The sequence below is a fragment of the Martes martes genome, assembly GCF_963455335.1.
Source record: "Martes martes genome assembly, chromosome: 7".
Classification (NCBI taxonomy): Eukaryota; Metazoa; Chordata; class Mammalia; order Carnivora; family Mustelidae; genus Martes; species Martes martes.
The window spans coordinates 134,347,909-134,371,595 of NC_137894.1; the positions used below are offsets into that span (position 1 = coordinate 134,347,909).

A 23,687-nucleotide genomic window follows, 5' to 3' on the forward strand; every position below is an offset into this window, starting at 1 on the left:
GACTCTATCCCAGGACCCCGAGATCATGACCTGAGCTGAAGGCAGAGGCTCAACCCACTGAGCCACCCAGGCGCCCACTTTCCTCTTTTTTAATCTGGAGATCCTCACACAACCTCTAAACAATGACGTTAGGACAGAATGTAATTTGTACATTCCTTGAATATTTTGCAAACAGAGTTTTTTCCTTCACTCATTATTTCTAATGGTTTCGCTTACATAAATTGATTATGCTTTTCAACACTTATGAACCTCTATTTTTCAGAGAAAACCGGGAAGTAGACAGTTTGTGAATTGCCTGTCACCGACCAGCATTTTGTAGCATATTGGCAAATTTTATGAATATACTGCCTTATAACTTCTGAGCTATATGCTTCATAGTATAATTTCTCAGTATGGCAAAAAAATAACATTTATTAACAGATCAAAGTATCTTTAGGCTCTCTGTCAAAATAAGGATCCCAAGATAGATGAACTTATATTCAATAATTAATGCTTCAGTGTTTTGTCTTATTTAGAAATGATCTAGATATTCAACGAATATCTAAATCATTTCACACAATTCAGTTTAACTCTAATTTCAAGCTGCCAAAGAGATTTTGGACGCTACTTCTTCTTCTTCTTCTTTTTTTTTTTTTGAAGATTTATTTATTCATTTTATTTTATTTTTTTAAAATTCATTTTAGAGTGAGACAGAGAGCATGAGTGGGGGGAGGGACAGAAGGAGAGGGAGAGAATCCCCAGGCAGAGCACCATTTCCCCCACCAGCTGAGTGTGGAGCCCGACACAGGACTGGGTCCCAGGACCCTGAGATCATGACATGAGCCAAAACCAAGAGTTGACCACTTAACCAAGTGAGACACCCAGATGCCCCTGGAAACTACTTCTAAGCAGAGATATTATAAAGCACAACTATTGTTGAAATAAAGCTTGTCAGAATAATTTAACTTGGGGCGCCTGGGTGGCTCAGTTGGTTAAGCAACTGCCTTTGCTCAGGTCACTATGTCAGGCTCCTTATTCAGCAGGGAGCCTGTTTCTCCCTCTCCCATTGCCTGCTACTCCACCTGCTTGTGCTCTCTCTCTCTCTCTCTGTCAAATAAATAAATAAAATTTGAGAAAAAGAATAATCATTTAACTTAATTAAAATGAAATCTATTAGTTTTATAATCTTAAACATCTAGTAAATATAGTATTAGCTTATTTGACTAGTAACCCTGTGTAGAATAAAATTGATAATCATACCATATTCAGTGCTGATAACTCAGAAGACACAACTGTTTTTACTAGACCAACAATGTAAACTTAGTCTTATTTATCAAAGATTGACCCAAATTGCATGAACTTGATAAACATTTGGGTTACTTTCTATATTTCTGAGAGTTTGGGGAATATTTAACTTATATAAGCCCCCCCCCTTTTTTTTAAAGATCTTATTTATTTGGCAGAGAGAGACATAGCGAGAGAGGGAATATAAGCAGGGGGAGTGGGAGATGGAGAAGCAGGCTCCCGCTGAGCAGGGAGCCCAATGTAGAGCTTGATCCCAGGATCCTGGGATCATGACCTGAACCCAAGGCAGATGCTCAACCAACTGAGCCACCCAGGCACCCCAACTCTTATGTTTTTAAAGCTCATTTGGAATAGAGATCTTTTAATGGATTTTATAGACTGATTTGTCAGTACCATTCAGAGGTAAGAAAATATCACATATATACATAATATACCTATACAAACATACAGGCAGACACGAATACAAGTGGTCCCCAACTCATGATTTTTTTTGACCTCATGATGGTGTGAAAACGATACACATTCAATAGAAACCTTACTTCAGAATTTGAATTTTGATCTTTTCCTGGGCTAGGGATATGCAGTATGATCCTCTCTCTTTTGATGCTGGGTAAGGGCAGTGAGCCTGACCTCCCAGCCAACCACGTGATCATGGGGTAAACAACCACTACACTGACAGCCGTTCCGCTCCCAGGCAACCATTCTGTTTTTCACGTGCAGTCCCCACGGTTCAGTACATTACATGAAATATTTAGCACTTCGTTATAAAATAGACACTGTGTTAGGTGATTTTTCCCAACTGTAGGCCCGTGTGAGTGTCCTGAGCACACGTAAGGTATGCTAGGCTAAACTGTGCTATTTGGTGGGTTAGGTGTATTAAGTGTGTTTTCAGCTTACATGATTTTTCAACTTACAATGGGCTTATTGGGCCGTAGTGCAATTATGAGTTGAGGAACATCTGTTGACCTAAATAGGAGACTGTCATAGAAATACAAAACTCGCTAGTTTATATAAGAGTTGGTGCTTATATGCATTTTTCATCCTCACTGTTATTCAAATTGTGTCTCTGACAGATGGGACAAGTGGCTGACCTACCTGTTCAGTGTAAAGGCTAAAGACTTTTATCAGTATGTGTGGAGGAGACCTTCACAATCTTTTTATTGGCCCTGATATGGAATCTCATGAAGGCTGGGATTCAACCTCAGGCAGTTACTTATTTCAGTCAGCTAAGAAGTTAACTTTTTTTTTTTAAGATTTTATTTATTTATTTGAGAGAGAGAGAGGGAGAGAGAGCACAGAGGGAGAAGGAGAAACAGATTTCTCACTGAGCAGGGAGCCTGCTATGGGGCTCAATCCCAGGACCCTGAAATCATGACCTGAGCCAAAGGCAGATGCTTAACCAACTGAGCCACCCAAGCGCCCCAAGAAGTTAACTTCGAGAAGGCTGGGATATGCTAAGGACAACGACAATGGAGGTTTGCTAAGGGGGTTGTTAATTGATGCTTCTCAGGTGGAGAAGTAAATGTCTCCTGTTTTAGGACAGTAAGCAGTAGTACAAGTGAAAGCCAGGCACCCGTGGGGCTGAGAGCCAGAGTTATTTTCTTAGATGTTTGCATCTCAGAGAGATAGTTCTGGGTGGAAGGAGATTTACATCTCAAAGGGGTGGAAAAAGATGCAAGCTTTTAGTCACTGGTCGGAAAGGGCTCAGGGATGTATTTGTCTATTAGGTTTTGATTGGAGCAAATAATACATTCTCCTGTGGCATGGAGCTTTTATGAGCAGGCAGGAGAGGCAGGAGAGGCGTGGGAGGTGGACAACATTATTTGTGCTGAGCCTGAAGTCTTGAGCGTGTCCGGGTGGAGGTCTGAGTGGAGAGGAGGGCTCAGAGGAGTGGGCTTGAGGAGGCTAAGGCCTGAGACGGTCACTCCTGGAGTGTTTCTTCAGTGCAGGGAGGGACCCTCTTTTCCAATGTCCTGTCCTGTACTATGTTTATAGTATCTGCAGGAATCTTGAGATGAAGAGGGGAGGCTTTGGGATTGATAATAAGCATGGATGGGCTTTGGGATCCTTCTGGATCCACGATTATTCTGCAAAGATCCAATTAGTAAGGCGAGGACAGTTATTTTTAATTCTTCAAAGAATGAGATAGCAGTCTTGCTAATAACGTTAGTGAAGGAGCTGGCCTGCCCGATCAACTGCGTTCGTTTGAATTCTTTATATCAATGAGAGAAGATTTCCAGCTAAGGGGGAAAAACAGAAGATTCCTATGTTCTAAGACATGTAGATTTGGAGCTGTGTGCCTTTGCAATATTTTTATAAATTGTTTGGCAAAGGCTTTAGGATGTTTCCCTTCCCTCTGAGTACACTTTAGCCCAATCAAATTTTGGAGGGAAGGCCTCTATAATAGCTCCTATTGGGCTCTGAATATGGGCCTCCAACCAGGTCGTTTACAAGAGGAAGTGGCGGAGGGGAGTTCATGGTGGGGGCAAATTTTAATTTTTGTTCTAAATCTGATTTCTGTTCTAGAATTTTGCTAGGGAAGTCCTTTAGGGCTGGCTGTAATCTTTTGTGTGTCTCTTATCAATTTGATCCTCCCATATTGGTAATAGGACATTTGTTTAGGGTGAGAACATTCTAGAAATCTTTTTAAATATAACAGCTTTGCCAAGTCAAAGGATCCATTGTCTGGCTGTTGACAACTTAGGAACACCATGGAGATACTTGTTCCAAAATGTGACTCAAAACCAATAGGCCTTTACGTGGCTCACCTATACATTACACGGCCAAAGGAGTCTCAGCAAGGATATACACCACCCTGCCAGCATTGTCAGCGTTAGCTCTTCTGAGTCTCTGTAACTAACAACGACAGTGACAACCCTGGAAATGTAGTCGCTTCCTGAAAATACCCAGTCAGTCATCTAGGATTTTGGACAATATGATACCAAGTAGATATTTGAACCTCTGTTACTTTGATACGTTTAATAAGAATATAAGATCTTCACCTAAAATTGGAATTACAAACAGAACCCAAATTCGTGACTTGAGTTTTTTCTGCACTGGAAAATTAATATACTACCTTACTTAGTAAAAAGTATGTCTTTATTGTTCATGAATCCAACCTGCCTTAGAGCATTTTTAGGAAAAAAATTGTGGCATGATATTCAGCAGAGGGAAAAAGAGTGCTCTCTGCCACTTTGTTTTCCATAATGAAAAATATTCAATGCAAAGTGTCCAGTAGTAGAAATCTATATTCCTCTGAAGCACAGGTGTGACTACACATATTTGTAATGGGTTTGTCCAACTTTAGAAATAATAATGCTCCAATAGTATAGTATTGTATAGTATGCTCACCCTGTTATGAATAAATCTTGGGAATTTTAATTCATGTGTGATCTGGAAAGACTGCAGTAGAATAGTTCAAATTCAGTCTGGAATTGATATTTGGACCTATTTATAACGATGGTTTCCTTTTTTGTAATTAATGGATGCTGGTGGTTTACTGATTCTTACAGATATCATACTGAAATACTTGGCCCAGGATTCAGATGTAATGGATTGTGGTCTTTCTCCGTACCTGTTTCCTTTAGGAAGTCCTTAGAGTATAATCCTAACAGGTGCGTTTTGCTCTTTTCCCCTGTGGCTGTGGAAATGCCATCAGGTCGGTGGATACTGGGATAAATCCTGCAGCACAGTGACTCAGTTGAAGGAAGGGCTCAACCGAATCCTCTGCCTGATCCCCTACAATGTGATCAGTCAGTCTGTGTGGGAGTGTATTATGCCGGAGTGGCTGGAAGCCATCAGAACAGAAGTCCCAGATAACCAGTTAAAAGAATTCAGGGAAGTATTAAGGTGGGTAAGTAGTTTAATGAAGTCACCATAATTATAATGATGTCTAACATTTATTGAGCATGTCATGTGTGCCAGGCACTGTGTTAAGCCTCTCATGTAATCTTGTTTATTTTTTAACAGACCTTTAGAGAAATTTGAAAGTGCAAAACAAAGCAGTTGCTATCAGTTGGGCTGAGATGACTTGGAATTGTTCAGAAAAGATTTTGTTCTGTGGAATAATAGATACACCATATTGTTTGCTTATTTTTTAAATATAGTTATGATTTGGATAAAGTGGGGAAAATGCAAAGGGAAAATGTTCTTAGATGCTGGGGAGCAACTCTAATTCCTTAGAAATGCAGTTCCTTCTGTTGAGCCTAGGATGAGTACAAACACTAATGTTAACAACCATATGAATTCTTCATACCTGTTCTAATGACATAAACTATTATAGTAAAATGAAACATGATATTACCATTCAGAACACAGACCAATCAGAAGTGTTTGGGTCCCCCAGGTAAGGTATAGTTAAAAATGCAACGGGAGACCCTCATCCATGCCCATTGGTCATTTACTTCTGTTGGCTCTGCTTTCCAGCAAAATGTTTGACATTGAGCTCTGTCCTCTACCTTTTTCATTGGAAGAAATGTTTGGCTTTATTAGTTGCCGGTTCACAGGATACCCTTCCTCTGTTCAGGAACAAGCTTTACTGTGGCTTCATGTAAGTAGTTGATACTTTTCATCATTTGGGGCAATAGTTCTTAGCCTGGAAATTTGAGATCCCTGGGTAGAGGAGCGGGAGGTTATTGCAAAGAGTCCGTAAATTCACATGTTTGCTGTGGACAGTCTATAGACTAATAATTCACTGCACAGATGAATACCTAGATTTCAAATATATGTGGCTGTAGTTATGGTTAACAAAATACAGATTTATGCAATACCATTACTGAATTCATAATAGCTTTGGTCCTTATGTGTTTTTCCATCAATAGATTTAAAGGTACCATAGCTGTCTTGTGGGCGTCCTAATAAATCGTTTCATATTAAATACGTCCTTTACTTGGAAAGGTTGACAGCTACCGACTTAGGGAGGCCTTCCTGCTGCTCCCCCAAGCTTGGAATACTTTTCTCTCTGGTCTGCATTTGTAATCCAGCTTATCCTTAAAGCCCAACTCAAAAATGATCTCATCTATGAAGTCTGCTGCTGTTTCACACCCCCATTTTCCCTTCAGAATTCATTATTCCTTCCCCCCAGTATTCACATAGGCTCTTTGTGCAAATGTTATTCTGTCTAATATTTAGTTCATTTTTGTCTCTTCTCCTGATTGCAGATGCCTGGAGGACAGGAAGCAGGCAGGCCTTTTCATGTTTGAATTCATGCCTCCCTTCACCCTCTCCTCTCGGCATCTGGCACATGCCTCGTATTTATTTAGTGCATGTTACTAAACATTTATTAAATAGAGTCGAGTGCGCAACAAGAAGTGTGGGCAGTTTCCAAACAGGAGGTCAGAGTCAGTGTTTAGATTAGCCATGGGTACTGTTACATTGCTGAATCACAGACGGGTGTGATACCAAGAGCTTTTCAGGTCATGCGGATACCTTTCTGGGTTCTACATCGAGGAATGACATCTTTCATAACTGACAAAGAGCAAAGGGACCATTTTTTTTTAAAAGTCACCTTTTGGACACTTTTCATACCCTGGTAGATCTCAGTAAGATAATTTCTCATTTTAGGAAAGCCAGTCCTTCCACAGATGGCTGGGTGTTGTCACTCAGTCACCCACACTTTAGGCTGAGATATGTAGGGGTGAGTGCACAGGGCCATCACCCTCTAGCCTCACCATGATGAGAGCAATCACAGCTGTGTTTTAAAGGGCTTTCCCAGAGTGCTGGTTTGAAGCCAGGGTGCTTCGGCTGAAGGTTTTAAACCACTGGTCTAACCTTTTGGGGAATAGTGTGAACAGAATAGTGATTGGCGTTGACTCATTTATTAATTAACTGTGGAAACATTTATAGACTTCCTCTGTGCCAGGCACTGTAATTGGCACCGCGATGAAAATGGGATAAGAAATGGTCCTTTGTTTATACTTCCTTTCTTCAGGGAGCTCACAGTGGGAGAGATGGTATCAAACAATCAAATATGATGAAAAACGACAGTTGCTCTAAAAAATGTGTATACAGAGTTCTATCCAAGGAAGCAGAGAAGAGGGGTGGATTAGTTCTGTCTGAAGGAAGGAGGCATCGACTTCCAAAAACTCATTACAGAGAGAGAGTTGCTAGATTTTGGCAAGATACGTGAGCTGATGAGATGGGGCAGTCAGGTCCAAGGGGGGTATGGACTGGAGGAGGACTGCGTGCAAGTTCCACTACTCCAGAAGGAAGGTGGTGAACTAAGCCACTATTCTATGGGAAGGAGGAGACGGTGTCAAGAGATACTTTGAAGTTTTAATAGAAATAACACGGCGATTATGGGATGTGGAGAGTGGGGAAGCTGGCAGGTTCAATAATAACTTTGATTTTTTAGTATGAAAAATTGAGGGTTGCTGTGCTGGTAGAATGTGCATAAGGCTAAATATCCTCATGTTCAATCGTTTGCTTTGGGAAAAAATGGTAAATGCAGTTTTACTTTGAGTTTTAAAGTTTATATTTTTGGGGGGGGATATATGCCTTTTTTCCCCAGGTCTTATCAGAGTTAGACATCATGGTTCCACTTCAACTATTGATAAGTATGTTTTCTGATGGAGTTAATTCTGTTAAAGAACTGGCAAATCAAAGAAAATCAAGAGTCAGTGAACTGGCAGGGAACCTTGCAGCTCGAAGGGTAATTATCGCCACAACTGTTCTTGTCTTATTTGTTAAGATTTTGTCAATTCTACTGGCTCCAAAAGCAGCATCATAATAAACTTCTCTGAAAATGCTCTTTCATCCCATCTCACTCTGTTAATCTTTTAAATACATTAAATCATAGAAATCATTGTTTAAGATATGTTTCATATAATCATAGTCAATAAAGTATCGAGTTTTTCTCCTGCCCATACTTGTTAGCTATCTCTTACCCTTGATAAAAGCAAAAAGAGTTAGCTTGGAGGTATTATTCCTTTTTTTTTTTTTCTTTTGGTCTCCTGGTGAACAAGAATTCTTTACCAGCTGTTTGGCAGATGAGTGCTTCACTTTGGGGATGAGAAGTTGGGATGTTTTGTTCTATCATGTTTTGAGAAGATGTGATTGTCTGATGGTGACTGTGAGTGATGCTGTCACTGTGGACCCATTGAGCCCATTTTTTTGGGACCCTTTTGTACCTTTGTGAATGAGAAAAGTCAACATAGTCTGGCCTAAAGTGTAGGAAAACTATTGGGACTGTTTGATATGTTGGAGCACCTCAGAGCGTTTCGGTTGATGTGTTGATATTACCAGATAAGGATCATTTCTGGCCAGGTTCACCGTCATGGGATGGTAAGCAGGGACTATGTTCAACTTGCGCTTATCAGCCTCCCCATACCATTTTCCTACTGTCATTCCTACCTGATATCTAGGAATTAGGAAATATGTCACAAAGTCATGGGATCATAGTTTGCATCCAGTACTTTCTTTTGATTTTAATCATTACTTTTTTTCTCATCTGCCTCATAGGAACCAGCTGGCAAACATTCATATTTTGTTTCTTTTTTCTGTAATCTTTAGTTGACTAGTTGGTGCCTTCTACTGGGCAATGTGTTCACAATGAGCCGTTATCACAGAACGGTGTGAGGCATTTGGAGAAGAACTCATTATCCTCATTTTATCAATACTTAACCTGAGGTTCAGTGGGCTGAAGTGATTTGCCCTAGATAACACTGTCAATATCCAGGTATTCTGGTTCTTGATGGGGTACTCTTTTTTAATTTTTTACTTTTTTACTCAAATATGGTGCTCAGGGAACTTGCTAGTTGTTAAAGAGATTTTTTTTTAAAGATTTTATTTATTTACTTGAGAGAGAGAGAGAACATGAGAGGGGAGAAGGTCAGAGGGAGAAGCAGACTCCCCACTGAGCAGGGAGCCCAATGCGGGACTCGATCCTGGGACTCCAGGATCATGACCTGAGCTGAAGACAGTCACCCAACCACCTGAGCCAACCAGGCGCCCCTAAAGAGATTTTTAAGAGAGAAAATTTCAGAGGGACATATAGTACAGATATGTCAGTAATTATCCTGCCACAGAACTTATCCCAGATGGTTCAAATGAAAGACTTTCATGGAGATTCTGCCTATAGAGTTATGGGGAAGGTTAAGGGAGCAGTAAGGGTTGGTGAGGCACCTAGATGCCAGTAACAGCTCAGTGGGAAGCCATTATAGCCCCAGGGTGGAAGGAATAAGGAAAAGAGTTCCTAGAGCCCATTAAGAGCTGAAATGTTAAGGAAAGATAGGCTGGAAGAATGATGGCGAGACTGCCAAGGCTATAGCGTCAAAGTAGGCAGGGGGTGGACATATACTTCCACCCTATTCCCCTTCAGCTGCAGGGCTTCTACTGGTGCCCCCATTAACTGAACCTAACTAGAAGCCAGCTAGCAAGAAAGCCAGGAGATACTCTGACCTTGGCATCCTTGGGCATAGAGCAGGGCAGAGGAAGGCAGTAAGGGGCTTGAATTAGGCAAATGGACAATAACCAGTACAACAGGTTTGACATCTACTGTTTACCCATGGTAGTTTAATAATTATAATATCCAGATGCCATTCTTCTTTAACCAATCACATTAAACAGATTCTGTGCTTATGATTCTAAAACTGATCTTGTAATATTTTTGTAAGGTCTCGTTTTTCAGGTTATGGTTTTATGTAGTTTAATTGGAAATGTGGATGGGATGAACAATATAATGGTAAAGACAGCTACCTTCATTCTTCAAGGTGCTGATATTTCGTTCACCTGATAATTAGTCACAAAGTTTGGATGATTTTATTTCCTTTTTTTTTTTTTAATAGACGTGAGCCCTCGTGTCAGTGATTTTATTTCTTATTTTTCTATTTTGAGAAGATCTATACTATTTGGAAGTACTAATGTTATTGACTAAGGAAGGAAATCTGTGTGACAGCTGGAAATACCTTCCACGAGACCCCAGATATTTTATCTAGCCCTTTTGGCTTCTGTGAGTTCCCTTACATATGTTGATATTCTTTCTTCTAGGTGAGTGTTGCCTCTGATCCGGGCCGGCGAGTTCAGCACAATATGCTGAGTCCATTTCATAGCCCTTTCCAGAGTCCATTTCGGAGTCCTATGCGTAGTCCATTCCGTAGCCCTTTCAAGAATTTTGGACACCCAGGAGGAAGGACTATTGACTTTGATTGTGAAGATGATGAAATGAATCTAAATTGTTTCATCCTCATGTTTGATCTTCTCCTGAAGCAGGTAGCTGAAGCATGAGCTTCCTTTAGTTCTGAGGCAAAGAGTAAGGGAACGCATTGTACAGTGATTCTTGCTATGTACTGGACTCTTACTTATGAAATGATACAATATCACTCAAGACATTCTGGAAACTCATTTCAGGATTCCCTAGGGAGTCTGAAAAACACTGTATGAATATCTGCAATGATGTTGACATATGAGAATGGATGTGAATTTTAGAAACACTCTAGCATCGTTAGAATTGATTCTGTTGGACAAATTTGATGAACTGAGTGATGCTATTGTTGGGAAGGGCAAGGTGCAGCTCTATAGTGATGGGCTGATTTAAATATATTGCATAAATCGATTTTTGAAGGTAATTTCAGAAGAAACATATAAAAGTCTTTGATCAGGAGAACATTTCTTCTTAACTTTTTGTTCCGAAATAATTTCAGACTTATGGAAGAGTTGTTAGAAATGTACAGGGAATTCCCGAATACTCCTTCCCCAGATTGTCCAGATATTAACATTTATTATATTTCTTTCTCTCTCTCTATATATATGTATGAATCGTAGAAATTTTAAAATAAACACTTGAAGGTAAGTTGCAGATGTGATGCCCCCTTAGCGTCAAACACTTCAGTATGTATTTCCTGAAGAATAAGGACATTTTCATATATAACCAAGTACAAAATCAGGAAATCAAAGTCAAGAAATTAATATTGTTATAATACTATTATCTATTATCTGACCCACAGAAATTAGTCATTTTTTTAATTGACATAATAATTATATCTTTATAGTAAAAGAAAAAGATGTTTTTGATCTAGAAAACAATCCAGCATCACTCATTGCAAGTATTTGTCCTGTCTCCTTAGTCTTCTTTCATCCAGACAGTTCTTCAGTCTTTGTTCATCCTTCATGTTCTTGACATTTTTGAAGACTGCAGTCCAGTTATTTTTTAGAATGTCCCTCAATTTGAGTTTGTCTGGTGTCACGAATCTATTTGGGTTAAACATTTTTTGGCAGTAACGCCACTGATGTGATGTTATATCCTTTCCAGTGCATCATATCAGGAGGCACATGGCATGATAATGTTGCCTTACTAGTGGTGATCACTTGGTTAAGGTGATTTCTACCAGATTTCTCTACTCCAAAATCACTACTTCTCCCTTTGTAATTAGGAAGTAATGTAAGTAGGCAGGCTGAAATTTCCTGTTCTCCTCAGACTTTTACCTACTAGTTTTAGCATTCAGGGATGATTCATGCCTGGATCAATTATAGTGATCCTGGTTAACAAAACGATAATTTTTAAATTTCATTATCTTCTAATTTATTAGCTGACATTCTACTAAAGAAATAGTTTCCCTTCTCTCCCATTTCTGTATTTATTTGTTCATCTTCTTATACCTGCATGTACTCATGAATTCTTATTTTATTCAGTGAGTTAAAATCTGCTATTATGATTACTTGTATTTTGATGCTCATATTGTCCCATATTTGACTAGTGGGAGTCCCTTCCTTTGTTCTTTTGACACATTCCTCATCATTCTTTGAACACTTCCTTAATTTCTATCATGATAAGATGTTCCAAGCTCATTTTATATTTTCCTAGCCCCAACCTTGAAATCAGCCATTTCTCCAAGGAGCCCTGGTTTCTCTTAGTGGATAATGGATAGTGGTATTTAGAAACCAAGATCTGGACACTAGGTGAGGAGCAGCATTTTTTAAATGTGTAAAATCTCACAAAATGATAAGTTTAAAAAAACCCTCTCTTTTAAATATCCTATATGATTTTATAAAAATAATTCCCACTGTTTGTTTTATCTTTATATTCTTTTTTTTTAAAAGTCTGTGGAAAATAATATATATTCATGGTCTAAAATCCTTATTACCCTTAAATAACTTAATATAATTGTCAGATAGTAAAAATTATCCCCAATTAATATATTAATGGAATATTGGACAAAGAACAAATTCCTTCTTTTCTCTTTTCTCTTTCTTTTCCCTTTCTTTCTTTCTTTCTTTTTTTTTTTTTTTTTTGCCTTCATTTTGATGTTTTTCAGATGGAGTTACAAGATGATGGGATCACGATGGGTTTAGAGCACAGCTTATCAAAGGACATCATTTCCATTATAAACAATGTCTTCCAAGCCCCCTGGGGGGGCTCCCACACCTGCCAGAAGGATGAAAAAGCAATTGAGTGTAACTTATGCCAGTCTAGTATTCTCTGCTATCAGCTTGCTTGTGAACTCCTGGAGAGACTAGCTCCTAAAGAAGAAAGCCGGCTTGTGGTAAGAAGTCAAAGAAATGAGAGGACTCATATCTGACAGTGATAATGACGGTAGTAGCTGGTATAATGGGGTCTTCCTCCAGTATCATTGTATGCTCCATGCTGGGCTATACGTGAGACTGTTAAAAAGAAAGTTTTCCTGTTCCTTCTACCAACTAATTCTCCTGGGAAGGGATATGAGCTGGAGCTACATTATCCAGAATTCTTGAGTCTTGAGTTACGGTTGTTGTGCATCCATTCATATAATTTTCATAAATACGAAGCATTACTGGTATTCTTAAAATAACTTTTATTACAAAGTTCAGAGAGCAGTAAATACTACAAAATATACATGTCAAATATCAAGTAAGTAGATTAGAAACAGATCACGAATTCCTGGGTAGCCCCAGTTTATAAAACCCATTGACTTCATCAACAACCAGTAAAGGCTTCATTTTATTTCCTGTTTTCCAAGAAAATGGTTTCAGTAGAGAACAACTAATATATACCATACATTAGCTACTCCATACGTTAGTTATTTCCTGCTTAGCCAGTTTTCATTTAAGGCACATACACATATCACCAAAATACCCTCATGCCATCAAAAGGAGGTGAATCTGAATTATTTGGGCCAGTGTTTGCTGTGTTCTCTATTTCTTCCTTTCCCCTAATGTTTATCTAAGTAGAAAGTGACTTCTTTTTTTTTTCTTTTTAAGATTTTATTTATTTGAGAGAGAGAGAGGCAGCATGACCAGGGGCAGAAAGGCAGAGGGAGAGGGAGAAGCAGACACCTCCTGAGGGCAGAGCTCGATGTGGGGCTCGATCCCAGGACTTGGAGATCATGACCTGAGCCAAAGTTAGCTGCTTAACTGACTGAACCACCCTTTTCTACCCCTAAGTAGAAAGTGACTTCTTAAACAAGTTTTTTTGAGGTATAACATACATGCAGTAAAGCGTTTCCTCATTTTTAAATACCTTTCTGCCTACTAAACCTGTTCGTCCTATATGTTGCAAAATAACCTCCCTGGACTGTGGTCTTTCGGCGTTGTCATTGGGTAACCTCACTACAAAACAGTCCTGGTCCTAGCGACCTCAAATAAAATCAAGACGCTTAAGTGTCTAATCAGGGAGATGTTTAAATAAATGAAAAACCATTAGCACGATAAGCGTGACGGGAGAGGTCTGAGCAAGGGAGCTAGGGGAGCAGAGGAAGGACAGCAGATCCAGCTTGGAGGTGTGATGGGGAGGAAAGAGAGCTCCTGGGCTCATATTTGCAGGAGTGGAGTTAATGAAATGAAGACAGCGGGGTAGAAGGACTTTTGAGACCCAGAAAACTCTCTGTGTAAGTGATCCGGAGGAAAGCAGGGAATGAGACCCTCAGGAAACCGCAAGCTATTGAGTGTTGTCGGTCAGTGAGTGAGTGGGAGGGAGTGACAGCCAGGTCCAGCAAGACGGACTTGGTTTTATTTTCCCCTTCATTAAGGGCTCTGTCTGCCAGAATCAGAAGTTTGGGCTTTGTCTTGGTGAATGGGGGAACCCTGAAGGATTTAATCAGGGTGCGTTACAATGTGATGAATTAGAGAAAAGAGAGTTTCGGGACACCCAGGGACAGGTGTCTAGTCAAGGAGGCTAGTGTGGTCACTCAGGATGGAGATGCGAAGTCTGAATGAAAGCAGTGGTGGTGGTGATCAGAGCAGGGGCAGGCCTGGCGGGTTTTTAGGCAAGAGGGTCAGCAGCGTCTGGTGTTTAGCCGGTGCTGAGGTGTGGGAAAGTGGAGGGCAAACCCATGTTTTCTGGCATGGGAGCTGATGACATTGCTGTTTATAGAAGAGTATTAGAGTAGCAGAAGTGGGTATGATGCAGGCACAGTCAGACATAGCGGGTTGAGATGCCTTTTAGACATCCAGGTGGGGGTTGTCCTGCCCTGTCAGGTATGTGGATCTGGGTTTTTGGAGGAAGGTCAGGAGTAGGTAAACGTTTGGAGCCGCCCGCATATTGTGCTGGGATGTGTGGAATGAGAAGAGAAATGCTAGCTAGCCACGGCTGGCGTTCTGGGAAGGACCAGCTCTTAAGAGGGAAAACAGGGGAACTGAAGACTTAGAAATAAATTGAGATGAGGCCAGAGACACAGGGGAAAAAACGAGAAAGAGCGAGGACTCCCAAACTAAGGAAGAAGGCAGTTTAGAAAAGGAAGGAATAGCCGGTCGTGTCAGGAGAAGAGAGGAAAGATACAGGACTGAAGTGTGCCCAGGGGATCCCAAGGGCGAGGGTCGCCTGTGCCCTTGGGGATGGCAGTAACCATGGTTTCCCATAGCCTGTGGTTTAAGAACGGGATCAGCTGAGGATGCGGCTGTGTCAGGTGCAGACTTCTGGTTCAGGAAGGGGACGAGAGGGTAGAGAGATGGAGGAAGAGGCCCTGACCCCGTCCTGTCCCCAAGGGCTTTCGGTTTTGTGTCTGTCTTCCCAGCACCATCCTGGGAAACAGGGAGGAGTAAGCATAAGTATAGAGAAACTGAGCCATCAAACCTATCTCCCGTGGGCATGATGCTTTGTCATGCACTTGTCACGGGCTGAGAATAACACATTTGCAGGTGAAGCTGAAGGATTCCATTTTCCTCTCCCAAATGTTTATGGGAGAGATGCTCATCAGTAAAAGAGGGCTATGCCGCAGAACACCCCAAACTTCTGGGTGTCCACTGTGCGGGTCAGACTCCTTTGCTCTTCAGTTTTCTTCCTGGGACAAGTGAGTGACAATGGGGCTGAAGGGCTAGCAGGAGGCTTGAGCTCAGGATGGGCGACACCAGTCCCTGCCATTTGGGAGGATGATTCCAGACCCGTGGGTTATCAGCAGGGAACACTTTACCGTAGCGAACTGCATGAAGCTCACTTTACAATAGGATTTTGTGCCTTGTTCATGGGTGACCTAGGGAAAGGGTCAGGCTGAGCAAAACTGGGAAGTTGGCAGAGATATTCTCCAGGGCCCTCGCAGCCCCCATGTCCCTCTGGCACGCCATCAGTCTTGAGCTGGCTGTCAAATAATTCTTGAAAGAAACGTGTACTGGTTAAGGTGTTAGCTCAAAGAGTATGATTTTAGAAGAGGATATTTGAAGTGGGACTCGAAGGAAAGAAAAAGGCTGGAATTGGAGCTTAACTGGAGATGAATATTTTAAGCGAAAGCTCTCTCTCTTTTAATCTTCCCAATTTCACCTATTTCTGCAGCTGGTTTTATACATACGTATTAAATCTGACATGTATTGTTTATAAATACATCGTGCATAGTGTAGTCACGTGGTGCAATCCGTCTCCAGAACTTTGTCATCTTGCAAAACTGAAATTCTGTACTCACTAAACAAGAACCTCCTGTTTCCCTCCTCCCCACCTCAAGCCCAAGGACACCTCCCTTCTACTTTCTGCATCTTTGAATTTGACTACTGTAGACCCGTCGTTTATCTGGAATCATGGAGGGAATTGTCCTTTCTAGGGCAGGCTTGTTTTACTTAGCACTGTGTCCTAAAGGGTCACACACATAGCAGGTGTCAGACTTCCTTCCTTTGTAAGGCTGACTAACATTTCACTGCGTGTATAAGACAGTTTGTCTCTCTGTTCATGTGTCAACAGACACCTGGCTTGCCATACCTAACTCGCTTTAAAGCATACATTACAGCGATTTCTGGCTCCTAAAAATTTGATGTGTTCGGACAACCAGTGTGTGTATCTTTTTTTTTTTTTTAAGATTTTATTTACTTGTTTATTGGACAGAGATCATAAGTAGGCAGAGAGAGGGGGGAAAGCAGGTTCCCTGTTGAGCAGAGAGCCTGATGCGGGGCTCGATCCCAGGACCCTGAGATCATGACCTGAGCCAAAGGCAGAGGTTTAACCCACTGAGCCACCCAGGTGCCCCATCAGTGTGTGTATCCTAATATCTTGCTGTGAACCCCGTATTATTCCCTGCTAGTTAAGTACTGTTACTGAACAAAATGTGCATGGGTTAGAATCACTTGGTAAATGGGACATGATCATAGGGAAGGCAGGCCTAGAGCGATGTAATGTTTTTGAGATTTTTCCATATTTCTTTCAAGGGAATGAAAATGTTTTAGTGACAGCTGATCCAAAGTCCCTGTAATTATTATGGAAGTGAGCTCACATTTCTTCTGAGGCAGGTGCCTTTGTCTTTCGGGGCTCAGCTCAGGGCTGGGACACAGCAGGCCCTCAGCGGATCTTTGTGGAGCTGAGCAGAACCATTGACGTCCCCAGCAGGCTGCTCACCTGGCTGCTTGTCCTGTTTGTTTCAGGAGCCCACAGACAGCCTTGAGGATAGCCTCCTTTCTTCCAGACCAGAGTTTATTATAGGCCCTGAAGGTGAGGAGGAGGAGAATCCAGCAACCAGGCACGGGGAGAACCCAGGCGATTGCACCGAGCCCACGGAACTTGCTGGTAGGTGAACTCTGGCCTTTGCCAGTTAGCACGATATTGATGTGCAGATTACTGTCGACTTGGGTTAGTTCAGGTTTGGCTTCTCGAGTGGAGACTGGTGCAAATGACCCATTTCCCAGCAGAGCAGAGGTCACTGAGCTGCTTTCTGGCAGCACGTGCTTCTTATCAACAGAACCCACCATGTGAGCAGCACCTTCTACTTACAGTATAGCAGGTTCTCATGGAGAAGTTGCTATGAACCAGGCTGGATGACTGAGCAGAGGGTGGTTGCACTCTGGACGGCCACTTAGGCCATTTGGCCAAGGCAGAGTGTTTTGGGATAGAGCCGAAGGAGCTTGACCTCATGCAACTTCTGTCCCCAGGGGCTCGACCTGGTCTCTGGACAGGCTCACGCTGTCTAGCTGAATGCATTGTGCTCTGAGGCTGGTTGGCTTTGTGCAGAGCTAGAGGAAGGATGGCCTCTTTCTGATTTACTTGCAGGCTATGTGCGGGCTAATTAGGGGCTGCAGAATGGCAGGCAGGCTGGGAATCATACTCTAGCTTTTCATAGTCTGAAGGAGTTTGGGGAATTTCATACGTGACCCCATGTGCCTTTGGGGAAGCTTGATTTCTAGATCTGCACTGTGGCAATTTGGGAATTTGTACAGGACCTGGCATAAACATGACTCATTTTTTATCTTCCTACTTCCATTATCCTGAACCAGGTAGCTCACCCCCAGAACCAAAGTTGAGGAAGCCTGGGCTTTCCATCATTCCTTCAGCGAGCATCGAACAGTGACTCTGGGCTGCATTACAGCCCTGGGTCTGAATAAGACATTAGTCTCATTAGTATGAAATGCTTGGTCAGAACTAACCACTTCTGTGTTAGTTGTGCATGTGACCAGCTGAGTGTGAATATCTTGGATCACTCTGTTTAGAACCATGGAAAACTAAAAATGGAAAGAACCCCTGCGATGACCTACTTCATTGGTTCTCAGCATGTCCTTGGAATTGTGCAACATCTGTGTTGTTTCCTTTGGACCTTCCTTATTTGGGGTGGTGAAGGGTGGGAAGACAGGGGCAAGTCCTGAACGAACAGCCCAGGCTGCGCACCCTCTTCACCCAGAGTATGCTGACCTGCTCTATTTCATACGTTGGAGTTCTAAGTAAGTTTCTTTAGCCCAAATCGCCCGAATAGAATGAAACTTGGAAACCTGTTGATCTAATTCAGCCGTCTCACTTTGCACATGAGGAAAAGACATCCTAGGTGGGTTAAACGTGCCCTGGTGGTGTAGCTTGTAGTCCTCCTTCCTGATTTACGCTTTAGGCTTATGTGTGGCCCCGGGCTGTAATGGAACATCGGACCGTCTGAGGCGTTGAAACACAGAATGAATGAGCTCCACCCCCCACCCCCAGTTCTGGGTGTAGCTGGGGCCGAGATCTGGGAGCTGGAACTCTAAATACTGAACAACTAGTTGGTGGCAGGATTGAGATTTGAAGCCGGGTGTCCTGGATAACTTGGAATTAATGCCTTTTTGAGACCCGGGCCTAGGGCTTGTTTCTGTCAGGCATTAATGCCTAAAGGAAGCAAGGATGTCACTTAGGATCCAATGACCTGTACTCTTTATATACAAATATATTTTTTAAACCTAAGATGGCACACAAATCACTTAACTGCTCCTTCTATTTATTCAGAGCGTTTTATATGAACAGTGGTTAAAATAAAGCAATTTTTTGTATGAATGACTCTTGTCCTTGCTGAAACATCGGCTCTGTTCATCTCCCTCAAACACGTCTTCGGCCTCTGGTCTATTTTCCTGCCTTTTTTCCCTGCTGTGTTGCAGGTCACAGTTATAAATTGTCTCTGCCTTAATCTTCGTCCAAGACCAGCCTTCCCTGCTGCTCTGAGCCCAGTCCCGCTTCTGCTCTGCGGGCCTCCAGGCCGCAGTCTTGGGCTCCTCTGTCAGAGCAAACGCGTTCGATCAACATGTGTTCTGTGATTCCTCCTTCCTTTCAGACTATTTCCTGTTTCTGCATGTGTGGCCTGGTGCCTGTTTCTTATAGCTCTTAGATATATCCTCCACTAAAAATACTTTTAAAAACTCTCACACTTGCTAGAAAAAATAGACTCAAGGGTCGATAACAAGTATTTAAAATGCAGGGAAGCGGAAGACCACCAGTGAACTGATTAGTATATACTCCGAGAGTTCGAGAGACTCACAAGAAGACTAAAACCATGAGTAGTTGTTCTGATTTGAATATGCCTAGCTTCTTTCAGACAGTCCCTTTGGCATGATTCCACGGGATAAATTCTTCCTTAGGTGCTGATACAACTTGAACGTCTCCTTAAGACGTTCTTACCTCCTTTTCAATAAGCAAGATGTACCTAGCCAAAGGCCAGGCCCCTTCAGGTGGCAACAGAACTCCCTGCCCACAGGAGTACAGGACCAGGCTGGGGTTGCTTTAGGGAGCCAAGGACATCTGAATATATATGGTGGGCTACATGGAGGCTGAGAGCCCTGAATCTAGAAGGTTTCCTGCACTGGCATCACAGAAGGGATATATGCCACTTTGGAGAAGCAAATAAAAATATTGCACAAAATGCCTTTCAACATATCGTGTATTTATTTTCAGTCCTTTTGATTTTACGGTCTTGATCAGGTCATGAGTGGTGGGGTAAAGGAGAAACTAGGCTAACCCTCGTGTAATTATTTCTTTCCAGCAATAAAGAATGACACTGAGAGAAAGTTTTGCTACCAACAGCTTCCTGTAACTTTGAGGCTAATATACACCATTTTCCAGGTATTTTTTTTGACGTATTTTTGTATGTATTTTTGATGTATTTTGGTACGATAGCATTGCTCTTTTAGGTATCTCAATAGTAACCACGTGTTTCTTCGTGTAGGAAATGGCGAAGTTTGAAGAGCCAGACATTCTTTTTAATATGCTCAATTGCCTGAAGATTCTCTGTCTACATGGAGAGTGTTTATACATTGCTAGAAAAGACCATCCTCAATTTTTAGCCTACATTCAGGATCATATGTTGATTGCAAGGTATGTCATCCTAGCAGGTTTTTGTTGTTGTTGTTTATATTTTAGGCTTTAGCTGTGAAAATCAAAGTCAGGACAAGGCTTACCACCTCGTTTGGGCCACTTCTCTTAGCCAGGACAAAATGCCTATGGGAATAACTTTCATTTCTTTTGCCAAGTCTAACGTTTAAGTATGTCAACATGAAGAATAGTAATTTGTTTTGCTAGACACTGTGGAAATAGAAGAGGCAAAATAAGGATTATTTGTTTATCAGTTGTTGGACATCTTAACGGTATAGTGTCCCTTAGAAAAATGTCAACATTACTAAGTCACTATCTATGTTGTATCATCTAGTATAATATTAATACCAAAGACTCACTTGATTTCTTACTTGAAGTAGAACTTCCAATAGACACCAAAAACCTCTCCACATATTGTCTGATATGGTATTTTTAGAGACTGCAGAAGCATTTTGAGAAAAATAATAAAATATTGTCCTGGATTTAGATAATGTTTTTCTGCTTGAGAAGAAAATAACTCAAAATAACTATTAGAATCTTCCTGAAAGTAAGTCAGAAAAATAGTATCCTCATTTAAATGTAAGAGAATGAGGTAGTAAGAAGAAAGAAGACGTTGGCTTGGTTAACTTGTGACAAAACCGACTTGAGGCTCCTGTCTTTTCACACATTTTTTCCCTTTGTTTATTCATTCATTCAACAGATATCACTGGGGGCTTGCTATATATATTATTACCCTAGGTACTTTGGGAATTTGTAGTCTTGTTTGGAAGGGGGTGAATGTTATTTATACAGAAGGTGACCACATAATTTATTCTTCACATTATTTACTTTTGAGAGTGAAGAAGGGGTGCTCTTCATAATAACCTCAAACAATTAGTATAATGTAGACCAAGATCTTGGATAAACCAAGATACTTGGTTTCAATGTCCATTTGGATGGGCATTGAGAGTATGTCAAGGATTTTTAGGAGAAAGATCTGAAAATATTTATGGTCAGTGAAAGGGATCAGAGGAAAGGGAGTAGCTGGTAGAGCGAGGTCCTGGAAGACAAGAGTATATGATCAAGAATGAAGGCTGGGTGGATGAGAGGAGGGAGGCTCTTTTCTTTGAAAGGAGATGTATTTTGAGGAAAAGAGAAATAAAGTATCAAGGGAAGCTCATTACTGAACCTTAAGAGTAGTGCATCCTGATGTCTTTTCCTGAGAGGGAAGAGGTTAGAGATTAGGTTGGGAGCTCAAAGAACATGGAAAAATGTATGGAATCGCTCATGGAGGAAATCAGTAGGGTGTCAACCAGAAGAAATCTAAGACTGGCCTGCTGCCGTGTCAAGCTGAGCTTAGCTAGCGCCAGCTTGTGGTGGAAGTTAGTAGGAATTAGTAGGACCAAGTTGGTTCTGGGGCCTGGGAGTGGATGAGAAAAGGGGGGCAATGTGGGTTTATTCAGGAGTAGGAATTTGTGATTTGATTATGGTGGAAGTGGGGACGAGGAATTTTGCAGGGAGGAAATGGTTGCCTCTGAGATCCAGTCTAAGATGGGAGGCAAATGGAATCAGAAGAGGATTGATGTTTGGAAGAAGAATATGAAACAGAGGGAAAAGAAGTCTTAGTCAGGATTGGGAGTCTCTTGGGTGGGGACACTGTTCAACCCAGTGCAGAACATGGAATGGGAAAAGTGGAGAGTCTGCAAAAGTTTCCTCACAATAAAATGGGAGTTCCACAGGTGGAACAGGAGGAGCTGGTAGAAGGGTAGGCTCGGCTGACTTGGATGTGGGGAAGAGTAGGACTGATCTGAACAGGTAGATGAACAAGTCCAGGCAAAAGCCATGAAGGAGTAGGATCGGGAGTTAGGCAGAAGCTCTCTTCATTCTCTGGAGTGGGACTACTAAGTAGGACAACTTTTATTGTTAAAACAGCCTCTGTAGGGTGCACCAGGGTGGCTCAGTTCGTTGTGTCTGACTCTTTTTTTTTTTTAATTTAAAAAAATTTTTTTTAATTTTTTTTTAAATTTTTTTTTCAGTGTTCCAAAATTCATTGTTTATGCACCATACCCAGTGCTCCATGCAATACGTGGCCTCCATGATACCCACCACTAGGCTCAGCCAACCCCCCACCTCCCTCCCCTCCAAAACCCTCAGTTTGTTTCTCAGAGTCCACAGTCTCTCATGGTTTGTCTCTCCCTCCAATTTCCCCCAAACTCACTTCTCCTCTCCATCTCCTAATGTCCTCTGTGTTATTCCTTATGCTCCACAAGTAAGTAAAACCATAGGATAATTGACTCTCTTTCCTTGACTTATTTCACCCAGCGTAATCTCTTCCAGTCCTGTCCATGTTGATACAAAAGTTGGGTATTCATCCTTTCTGATGGAGGCATAATACTCCACTGTATATATGGACCACATCTTCCTTATCCATTCATCTGTTGAAGGGCATCTTGGTTCCTTCCACAGTTTGGCAACTGTGGCTGTTGCCGCTATGAACATTGGGGTGCAGATGGCCCTTTTCACTACATCTGTATCTTTGGGTTAAATACCCAGTAGTGCAATTGCCGGGCCATAAGGTAGCTCTATTTTTAATTTCTTAAGTAATCCCCACACTGTTTTCCAAAGTGGCTGCACCAACTTGCATTCCCCCAACAATGTAAGAGGGTTCCCCTTTCTCCATATCTTCTCCAACAGTTGTTGCTTACTGTCTTGTTAATTTTGGCCATTCTAACTGGTGTAAGGTGATATCTCAATGTGGTTTTGATTTGAATCTCCCTGATGGCTAATGATGATGAGCATTTTTTCATGTGTCTGTTAGCCATTTGTATGTCTTCTTTGAAGAAGTGTCTATTCATGTCTTCTGCCCATTTTTTGATGCGATTATCTGTTTTGTGTGTGTTGAGTTTGAGGAGTTCTTTATGATCTTGGATATCAGCCCTTTGTAATGTCATTTGCGAATATCTTCTCCCATTCCGTGGGTTGCCTCTTTGTTTTGTTGACTGTTTCCTTTGCCATGTGTAGAAGCTTCTGATCTTGATGAAGTGCCAAAAGTTCATTTTCACTTTTGTTTCCTTCTCCTTCACCATACACAAAGATAAACAAAATGGATAAAAGACCTCAACATGAGGCAGGAATCTATCAAAATCCTAGAGGAGAACATAAGCAGTAACCTCTTCAACATCAGCCACAGGAACTTCTTTCAAGTGTCCGACTCTTGATTTCAGCTCAGGTCATGATCTTATCAGGGTCTTGAGATCAAGCTCTGTATTAGGTGGCTCATTGAGCATGGAGCCTGCTTGAGATTCTCTCTTTCTGTCTCTCTGCCCTGCCACCCCCCAAACAAACAAACAGGTAAATAAAGGCAGCCTCTACAGGACATTTCCCCAAGCCCCATGGATTTCTGGTGCTGTGGGATCTCTGGCTCAGCCTTTGGGCTACATAACCCAGTTTTTTCCTCAAAGTACCACCCTGACACAAAAGCCATGATGAAAAATCAAGGGATCTG

General features: G+C 41.6%; 1 protein-coding gene across 4 annotated transcripts in view; it reads left to right on the forward strand.

Moving 5' to 3' along the window:
- Window positions 1-23,687, forward strand: part of UNC79 (unc-79 homolog, NALCN channel complex subunit) — a gene marked incomplete at its 5' end in the record, with an annotated part of 191,813 nt that overhangs the window by 65,970 nt on the left and 102,156 nt on the right. For all 4 annotated transcript variants that reach the window (XM_080808708.1, XM_080808710.1, XM_080808711.1 and 1 more), the window contains 8 exons: window positions 4,943-5,133; window positions 5,710-5,833; window positions 7,793-7,933; window positions 10,270-10,491; window positions 12,534-12,761; window positions 17,032-17,173; window positions 19,875-19,954; window positions 20,058-20,206. In XM_080808708.1, the coding sequence (XP_080664834.1) occupies window positions 4,943-5,133; window positions 5,710-5,833; window positions 7,793-7,933; window positions 10,270-10,491; window positions 12,534-12,761; window positions 17,032-17,173; window positions 19,875-19,954; window positions 20,058-20,206 (1,277 nt within the window). The remainder of the gene's footprint in view (window positions 1-4,942; window positions 5,134-5,709; window positions 5,834-7,792; window positions 7,934-10,269; window positions 10,492-12,533; window positions 12,762-17,031; window positions 17,174-19,874; window positions 19,955-20,057; window positions 20,207-23,687) is intronic.